This window comes from Protobothrops mucrosquamatus, unplaced genomic scaffold (assembly GCF_001527695.2).
Source record: "Protobothrops mucrosquamatus isolate PMUCROS unplaced genomic scaffold, P.Mucros_1.0 scaffold481, whole genome shotgun sequence".
In the NCBI taxonomy this organism is placed as follows: Eukaryota; Metazoa; Chordata; class Lepidosauria; order Squamata; family Viperidae; genus Protobothrops; species Protobothrops mucrosquamatus.
The window spans coordinates 20,660-30,929 of NW_015386801.1; the positions used below are offsets into that span (position 1 = coordinate 20,660).

The 10,270-nt window shown below is 39.5% G+C and overlaps 1 protein-coding gene across 1 annotated transcript in view; it reads right to left on the reverse strand.

Moving 5' to 3' along the window:
• The window catches only part of ABCB6 (ATP binding cassette subfamily B member 6 (Langereis blood group)), a gene marked incomplete at its 3' end in the record, with an annotated part of 29,782 nt that extends 19,930 nt beyond the window's left edge, over positions 1 to 9,852 (reverse strand). The window contains exons 1-2 of the mRNA XM_015816703.1: positions 9,330 to 9,852; positions 6,089 to 6,226 (exon numbers count right to left, since the gene is read on the reverse strand). Of these exons, the coding sequence (XP_015672189.1) occupies positions 6,089 to 6,226; positions 9,330 to 9,845 (654 nt within the window). The remainder of the gene's footprint in view (positions 1 to 6,088; positions 6,227 to 9,329) is intronic.
• Between the last annotated feature and the right edge of the window lie 418 nt (positions 9,853 to 10,270).

A 10,270-nucleotide genomic window follows, 5' to 3' on the forward strand; every position in this document is an offset into this window, starting at 1 on the left:
GCGGAACCACGCATGCGCGGCGCTCCCGGGCAGGGAAAGTCCTCAACTTACGACTGGTTGGGTAGTCCTCGACTTACGACCGGTTTAGTCCTCGACTTACGACCGGTTTACTCCTCGACTTATGACCGGTTTAGTCCTCGACTTGCGACCGGTTGGGGTCGCGGCATTAAAAAGGTTGAGAACCACTGATTTAGATAGTAAGATGGGCGGCATATACATTTCAATAAATAAACAAATAAAGAAAACGTAGATTTTGCTCATTAAAAAGCATATAAAATAGCATTTCCCATCCGGGTATACTCTCCAGAATGCTGAGACTGCATTTTCAAAATCCTAGGCCGCAATCTTGGTTATTTGGAATAGAATTCTGGGAACTGTGACCCCAATTTACATGATACTAGGGAAAGAAGAAATTAGGAATGGTCGAAGAATCCAATGACTTTTCAGGTATCTCATTTCAGGGGGGAAAAGCAACCTAGAAAAACATAATTAGAAAGAGTCCAGAGGGCAAAGGTTTCATCCAGAGCCATGTTCATGAATCCAGCTAACTAATACATATATATAAGAAGGAAATGAGTTACAGCGAGTCATGGGTTCAGAGGCTCCTCTTTTTGTTTTTTTCCTCCTAAGCAGCCAAGGAGACCACAAACAACAATTCACCGTCTGGCCCAGACACAGAATTGTGGTTGCAATAATTCCTAGTTTGAATAGTTCAACTTAAAAATGAAGCTTTGAAAGTAACTTATTTGAAACTAACCTTAGCTTAATGTTTAACAATTTGCTACTGCAAAAGATACAATAAGCCAGCAGTCTCCAAAAACAAAGTCTATTCCCAGTTGGTGGAAGGGCATGTGAGCTTAAAGTTCATGAAATCTTCTTCACTGGGTGTATCATAGTGTAGTGGAGAAGTAGACAACTGTTTGCAGGCCAGGAGATACAAAGCAATTTATGTGAATCCAAAGGCTGCAGTGGGGGTGGTATATAATGTAAATAAGTGGGATTAGCTTTCTGATTGTTTCTGGAGATGATTTTTCTTTTAATAGAGTTATTTTAAAACTACGTTAGCCCTATTATTACAGGGCTTACACTACAACTTTTCCACATGCTTCCTTGTGGCCACAGACTGACTGTTCCTCCTTTGATGTCATATCCAAACATAGCTTGGACTGTGGCTATTTCCAGATCTGACAGGATAGTGTAGAATCCTTCTTAATCCTGGGAAAGGTTGTAACTCAGTAGAAATGGTCACTTTTATGCAGAAGGTCCCAAGCTAAATCTAGTATCTCCAGAAGAGTTAGAACAGGCTCTGGTCTGAAATCCTGGTGAATTGTTGCCAGTTAGTCTACAGTATCTGAACTAGATCTACTTTAGTGTACCAGCTTTCTGTGTTTCCACTGTACTGGGACTCTAATAATTTCTCTTTCTCAAGTTATTCTTCAAATGAGACATGGGAACATCTGATCACTAGTATACCAGATGTATATTCACATGTACATGTATCCACATGTATAGATATTTGATGGTAAATACCCACATATCATCTACTATATTTTTAAATATATAAATATTTAAAGATTAGCTATGAGTAATAGATTTTTTTAAGCCATTAAAAGCCTTGAAGTATTTCAAAAGTTGCTCGATTCATAATGACGTAACACATTTATCTTCAAATTTTGCAACAAATACAGCACACCTATCTCACTGAAGTTTGTAAAGTGTACTTTTAGGCATTGGGAATCACAGAATCATAGAGCTGAAAGGGACCTTGGAGGTCTTCTAGTCCAACCCACTGTCCAATGCAGGAGACCTTATACCATACTAGACAAATGGTTGTCCAATCTTTTCTTGAAAACCTCAGACGATGCAGCACCCACAACTCCGGGAGGCAAGCTGTTCCACTGATTAATTGTTCTCACGACCAGGAAATTCCTCCATTTTTTCCAGGTTGAATTTCCCTCTGATGAACGTCCACCCATTGCTGTCTTGTCCTGCCCTCAGGTCCTCAGGTGGAGAATAAATCAACCCTCTTCCCTGTGACAGCTCTTCAGATATTTGAAGACAACTCTCAGGTCTCCCCCAAATCTTTTCTTTGTTATGCTAAACAAACCTAGTTCCCTTAGCCACCCATCATGTAATTTAGCCTCTAAATCCCTTATCATCTTTGTTGCTCTTCTCTGCACTCTTTCTACAGCCTCAGCATCTTTTTTGTATCGTGGTGAGCAGAACTGGATGCAGTATTCCAAGTGTAGCTTCACTAGTGCAATATAGAGCAGTACTATACTTCCCGTGGCCTTCATGCTATCCCTCTGTTGATGTAGCCTAGGACTGTGTTGGCTTTTCTGGCAGCTGTAGCACACTGCTCGCTCATACTTAAGTGGGGGTCCACCAGAACTAATTAGGATATTTTTTTATATAAAACTATATAAAATATGCTACCTGTAATTCATTAGGTGCCCTGGAAAACTAAATGAGGACATAATGATTATTCTTGTTCTATGTAAACTATAAAGCAGCAATACGGTAATACAGTGGTATCTTGATATTCAACTGCTTTTAAATTCATCTACTTTAGTGCTCAATGTATTGTGCCACAAAAATTTTGTCCCGGTACTAATTGTTTGTTTGGTATTTAGCACATGCTAGAACTTGTCGGTGTTGACTGCCTTATGACTCAGTACATTATTCTTTATGGGAAAAATTTGTTTGATATTTATCATTCTTGGTACTCATTGTGGAACCAATTAATGATGAGTACTGAGGTACCACTGTACTACATGCATGTTTCATAGAAACAGTGACAGGGAACAACTGTTGGTGGTTGAGCAGGTAGCTGGTATTATGGGAAAACAATACAATTTTTATTTTTAAAAAAATGAGCATTATTTTTACATATAAAACTATGCAAGTAAGAATATTTGCATATTTGATTTGTATAAATTATATTGATGTCATAACTCAGGTTCCTTGATATAAAAAAAAATGTTGACTGGACTAAAATGTAAGTGCAAGCCAAGTACAAATCAAGGAAATACCCATATAATACTCTGCGGAAGATCATTCACATCTTCTAGGGTTATTTTATATTTTTTATCCTTAAGCAGAAATAAGTAGTTATATATTAAAAATATATTAGAACCAGGAATGTTTGTGGCATTCTGTTTTAAATACCACTATGAAAAGAAGCAAAATTAAATTTCTTCTCCACAAAATGGAGAAGAAATGCGAACTGCTGCTGGATTTCAAGTTTCACAATCTCTAAGCACTGGTCTATATTATAATAAGGTTTTTCTAGGTCTAAAAGTTCTTATCCAAATAATAATAACAACAACAACAACAACATACAAAGACCTACAAATAGAAATAGAAAGACTGTGGCAAAAGCAAGCAAAGGTAGTACCAATAGTAATAGGCACCTTGGGTGCAATCCCAAAACAGCTGGAGCACCACTTGAACACCATTGGCATTGACAAATTTGCCATTAGTCAATTGCAAAAGGCGGCCTTATTAGGAACTGCTTCCATCTTGCAATGATATCTGTAATACCATCAAACATCCACATCTGCCTATCCCAGGTCCTTGGGAAGGACTTGATAGGTAGACAAAAATGCCAAATCCAGTCTGAACATCTGGCTGATGGTGCGATGATCAATAATAATAATAATAAATAACAGCAATATATGTACTCTTCTTCTCAGAGGGAATCCCGTAATACCTTTCAATGCGTTCTACAAATATTATGATAGGACAAAACTAGACATGTATCTATTTTTAAAGCATGTTTTATCGTGTTAATATCACGTTGCAGGATCCAATCTGAGTAGGTCACCGGGACTTTTGTCTTCTGAGCTTTTGGACTCATGCCTGAGCCCCCATCCTCAGGGAACTTTTCTCTAGCCTGAAGATGGGCTCCAGCACAAACCTGAAAGCTCGAAAGACTAAACCTCTGGTCCCGGTGACTGAACCAGATTGGATCCTGCAACACTATCCTGGGACACATATATTCACCTTCATTTATAATATCACGTTATCATATTAAAACATGCTTATTAAAACTTGTTAGTCTGTAACGTATAGAGGGATCTTACTTTTAAAATAGTGTGCATATGTGGAAGAGAGGAATGATCCATCTTCTTCCCAATCATATCTTAGCACCATTAAACCATTTTTCCTAGTCTAGCACAGATGAGTAAACTGAGTTGGAGTAAATACTTTCAAAATATATGAGCACCTCAAGGGATAGAGACCAAACCCTGATTTGGCTTCTTTCAAGGGTGCATTTATTGATATGAAACTTAGATATCACACTACTTCAAATTCTGTAGAAAAATAGCCATTTTTTGGGTAGACATATGTATTACAAACTTAGCACTCATACTTCCTACAAAAAGTCTTGAGCATCTGCAAGCATTATTCCCAGCCTTTTCTGACTAAGTCTGGCTAATTTCTGAATAGCTTGTAAAAAGAGCTGCTGGTAGATTATGGTAGATACCAGTCTAACTCAAAGCCATTGAATTAGCCTCATAGTATGTTCACGTCATAACAACTTTACACTTTTCCTTTATTATTCTTTCTCTTTAAAATCTGGGCATCTATGATACACTACAATAGTAGAGGCTCCTGTAAAACTGAATGATTCTGAGAAATTCAGCAAGAGCTGCTCTAGTATCTGGTATGGTATGCTCTCAGTAAGGGATAAATTGATTTTTATTGTAACAAATTCCAATTTAAAGCCCCTGAGCTTTCTACAATGGGATAAAGCTGAAAAATCCAGTTTCTTCAAGCTTTCTTTTGCTTTTCAGAGTTTCAGTCAGAAGTCCTCATTGCTTGAATCAGTTTTAGCTGAAGGGGCCAGGGACTGATTTTGGGGCCTTTGGTATACCAAGCATCTGCTCAGTTACTAGGTTGTCAGCATTCAATTTCCAGTAAAAGCTCTTTTTCTATAACAAAATGAAGTTTCTAATCCCAATTCTATCTCCAATTGAGATCAGCAATTTGGCAACCAGGAATAGGAATCCTTGAGATGCATTGAACTAAACTCTAATAAAACCCATCAATGTAGTGAAGAGGATGTTGGGAACTGGCAAGACAAGTTCATTGCCATCTTCAGAATAGTACCTTCCTCTCACAACCTATTGCTGGCAGATAGTGGGGAGAATAAAAGAGGAACATGAACAGTATAGGTGTTAAGCACAAAACAGTGCTAGGCTGCATTAACAGAGGGATAGAATCAAGATCACATGAAGTGTTAATGCCATTTTTATAATGCCTTGGTAAGGCCACACTTGGAATACTGCATCCAGTTTTGGTCACCACAATGTAAAAAAAGATGTTGAGACTCTAGAACAGGGGTCTTCAAACTTGGCCCTTTTATGACTTGTGGACTTCAACTCCCAGAATTCCTCAGCCAGGCACGCTGGCTGAGGAATTCTGGGAGCTGAAGTCCACAAATCATAAAAGGGCCAAGTTTGAAGACCCCTGCTATAGAAAGAGTACAGAGAAGAGCAACAAAAATGATAAGAGGACTGGAGGCTAAAACATATAAGGAAAGATTGCTGGAATTGGGTATGTCTAGTTTAATGAAGAGAAGGGCTAGGGATGACATCATAGCAGTGTTCCAATATCTCAGGGGCTGCCACAAAAAAGATGGAGTCAAGCTATTCTCCAAAGCACCTGAAGGCAGAACAAGAAGCAACGGATGAAAACTAATCAAAGAGAGAAGCAACCTAGAACTAAGGAGAAATTTCCTGACAGTTAGAACAATTAATCAGTGGAACAACCTGCTTCCAGAAGTTGTGAATGCTCCAACACTGGAAGTTTTTAAGAAGAGACTGGACAACCATTTGTCTGAAATGGTATAGGGTTTCCTGCCTGAGCAGGAGGTTGGACTAGAAGACCTCCAAGGTCCCTTCAGCTTTATTGTTGTTGTTGTTGTTGTTGTTACATTGATCACAACTACTTTAAGGAGCTGGTGAAGGGAACTACATTTGGGCCCCACAAGCTCTGAAGCACTTCTCTTCAAATCTAAAGCAAAGCCCTAGCAAACAAACCCACAGCAAGATTTATCTTGGATAGAGGAAAAGAAACTCACCTGACTGGTTTCCACATCACGCTCATCTTCATTAATTAAAAGCATGTAGGGTTTTCGAGGCAGTCCTGGGGCCTTGATCCCCAAAATGAAGAGGATGAAGGTGCTGATATAACGCAGGAACCACAGGCTGAATTGGATCTGGGAGAGTGGATTTGGGTCAGTGGCACTCTTCAGCAAGAGCTTCCCTTCTTCCTGCCCCACCCCTCCAATGGCTACAAACCAGGCAGTGCTTCTTCTCCAACACCCAATTCCACAGTCAAATGGAGGAGAAGCTGGCATTTCACTGGCCAAACATAAACTCTAAAGCGCTCAGCCAAAGGTTGGTCCACCAAAACAATGGTCAAAGCACCGAAAACACTAGTTTATTACGACTATAGCCAAGAATAGAGAGAATTGCATCAATTACAAAAAGGCCCCACATTTTTTGTAGCAAATCCCAAAGGTAGTCCCTCCCAGTAGCTTTAGGGATCATTTAGTGGTAATCCTGATCCCCCCCCAGCACTCAATTTCACTACCTGTGGGAAAGTACTTCCTGTTGCCTCTTGACGCCTCTTCCTGTCCGAGGCCTGCAATTGTAGCACAGAAGCCCTAGGAAAGCTCAGTCATGTGACTGAGCTGGCAAGGCAAGAGAAGGGATCAGGGCCAGGAGAGGCTAGCATTTAAATGTAGGCTGTGACAGGGACCCTCTCACTGGCAGTTTGCTCTCCAGTGACAATCTGCGCAAGCCAAATATTACTACTGCTACTTCTCCTTGGCTGCCACTTGTAGCTGGGGCATTCTTAACCTATAGCGCCCGCACATCCTTTGTCCTTTAGATTTATTTAATTATCTATTCCCTCGGTGTCACTCTTGAATTTTCCTTTGTAAACCAAAGGTATAAACATAAACAATTTTTTTAGCTTTATGAATTTCTTTCAGGTTTGCCCCCTTTCAGGTTTGTTTTCTATTTTTTTCCAAGAAAATATGGTCATTGTACTTTAACTTCATACAGTATGCAAGGGGGTAAGAAACCAACAGTTGCTATTCTGCTCTGCCACACTTTATACAGGTAGTCCTCGACTTAGGATCACAATTGAGCCCAAAATTTATATTGCTAAGTTTTGCCCCATTTTACAACTTTTCTTGCCTCATTTGTTAAGTGAATCACTGCAGTTGTTAACAAATTCACTTATCAAATGTGGCAAGAAAAGTTGTAAATAGGGGCAAAACTCACTTAACAAATTTCTCATTTAGCAATATACATTTTGGGCTCAATTGTGGCCCCGGGACAGTGCATCTGTCATAAATATGAACCAGTTTTCAACCATCATAATGTAAATCACGTGACCCTGGGAATGCTGCAACAGTCATGAGTGTGAAAAAGGATCATACAGTAAATTACTTCTTCAGTGCTGTTGTAACTTCAAGCGGTCACTAAATGAACTCTTGTAAGTGAAGGACTACTTGCAAATTTATGTGGGGACCCATCAGAAATAGTTAGGCCCAAGTTCCGACTTTTAAGGTGGTTGTATGAATTGGCAGTGTGGAGAGGCATAGCTGCCTACTCAGAGAAACAAACCTGAGGTTAACCTGCAGTATTACTGTAATTCAAATAGATAGCTTAGTAACAAATGCAAATTAGAAGATCCTGTGACCATCCAGACGTTTTTGAACTCCAACTTCCCATTATCTCTGATAACAGAAATGTTATAAAGCAGGGGTGTCAAACTGCACCCACCTCGTTGCTGGCAATGGCAAAAAAGTCACAATACGTCGCAACATGTCACGTGAAATTGCGAGTTTGACACCCCTGCTATAAAGTGCCACACTGTGAACCCAAATAGTATAAACCTAATACAATTTATTCTGATGTGCAATAAAGAACAAGGGTCACAAACATGGGAAGGAAGCGATAGGCAACTCATTAATAAACCAATAAACCATCTGCACTACAGATGGAATTACATTCTGTCTTGTTTTTCAAGTTTTAGGGTCAGGCAAACTGATCTTCAGAGAGATGCCCTTTTGTCTCATGGTATTCCTACAGGGGAGGAGAGAAGGAAGCAAGTCTTCATCTCTTGTATATTCTTGCCAGAACAAAGAAATGGGAATTTTAGCTTGTGGCTAGACCTGCTTGGTAAGGGACTATGCATAAGGTCTCTTCCCCTATTATCAACATTTAAAGAGAAAGTGGTTTGCCCTCTTGCCCTCATGTGAAACTGTTAAGCAATGATGATTCAGCAACAATGATTCAGCAAAAACATGCTGCCATGAAGAACATGAGAGATAAAAAGAAATAAGCAATGCAATGGCTTGCACCAGGGGCAACTTCTGGCAGATTCATTCAGTGCTAGTCCAATTCATTCAATGCTAGCTCATCTCCTTCTTTATTTTCTATACAATTTCAGCTTATAAATAATTTCTTATAATTCTCAAACTTAAAAAAAGAAAACGTCTGTCTCTGATATAGGATGCCTTCAATTGCCTGCCAAGTCAAAAATCTCCACTAGATGAAAAAACACACACCTTATTTCCCTCCCATATTAATTGTAATACAATTAAAATGCACTCCACACCAAAGTTAACATTTGTATTACTGATAACATGTCTCAATCAACATGTTTCTGTAGCAAATCATTTCTAATTTGTCTGCCTTCATTCGAACTTCAAAGTTACAAAGCCTTGCCTATTATAAATATGGCAAGATCTAGGAAGAATCAAATGAGGCTCAAGAAAGCAACACACATTATTGATTTTTAAAAAACCCTCTATTCTATTTTCAAAATAGGTGCTGTTATTTGTTAAATATAACTTAGTGCTGCACATGAAATTAATTTTCTGCTTACTAACATGAATTATGATTCAGATGGGCTGGTTCATATACTGAGTTACAACTTGAGCCATGATTTATTGAAAAGGCCTGAAATACATAAAGCTGAGTTATAAATTAATAGTAGAAAACAAGTTTTCCTAAATGAACAGCTTCCAACAACACTCTTTGGCACTAGAACCTGCTGTAAATCCTCTTGCACAATACACAGAAATTAGCTTTACTTATTGCCAGAGAAACTGTATCATCTTCCTATATGAGGGGTGTTAAACTGCCAGTCCACAGGCCGGATACATCATGCCGAAACCTTGCCCATCCCATTGCCGGCAATGGAAAAAAAGTCGTGATATGTCGCGACACATCACATGACGTTGCGAGTTTGACACCCCTGTCCTATACCATATCATCTCCCTCATCACTGACCCATCCTACCTTTTGGTTAGTGTTTTTTAATTCCCACCACCAGAGTGGGCTGCTCCATGAGATGAAGGCCAAATTCTCAGAAGAAAAAGCTAGAGCCCAGTAGAGTAGAAGGATTGCTCCATGGCCTCTGATCCGATCCTGCACCATCACCCTGGTGCGTTCCAGGTGCAGCAGCCCAATTGAGGTGGCCCAGCTAATGGTAGACAAGCAGACATTCAGCACCATATATCCATAAAGTTCTTGGGTGCCCACCACTTGCCACAAGAAAGTGCAGAAGGGCATCAGAGTGAGGAATAGAGAGACCAGAATTTGAGTATAGTACAGGCGGGACCGAGGGATGTACTTTGGTTCCATGGTGCGGCTGAACTGAGCATAACAGGTATACTGTAGAGCACCCAATAGAAGACAGACACTGAGTAGCACTGCAGGGACCAGTGTGAAGTAGAAGCAGGGGGACAATCCCTCTTGAGTCCATGCTTGTGCCAGGGATTCATTTCCCTCACAATAGCTGTGTAACATCACCATCCTGCTGGGTGAGAAACTGTGGAGACACCAATAAAAGAAACAGAAGAAAAAATTAGGAAACAAATTTGGACACATTACATAGAACTTTAACCCCATTGACATGACAAGTTCTCTTCGACTTGTAACAGCAATGCAGATGTGAATATTTATTTCATTTATTCATTACACATAATTTATATACCACCCATCTCCCAAGAGTCCAGATAGTTTACAGTTATAGAACTAAAAACATAATAAACTATAATTTTAAAAAAAAATTCCCTCAGCAACTGCCAACAAAAATAAGGCAGCAGACCAGTCACCCCAAAATCACATCATGGGCATAGCAAGGGTTTCAACTCTGTGGCTATTTACATTTGTTTTAGATGTTATTTTTTGTATCATCATCAAGTTTAGGTATTCTATATGTATTGACCACGCTCAAA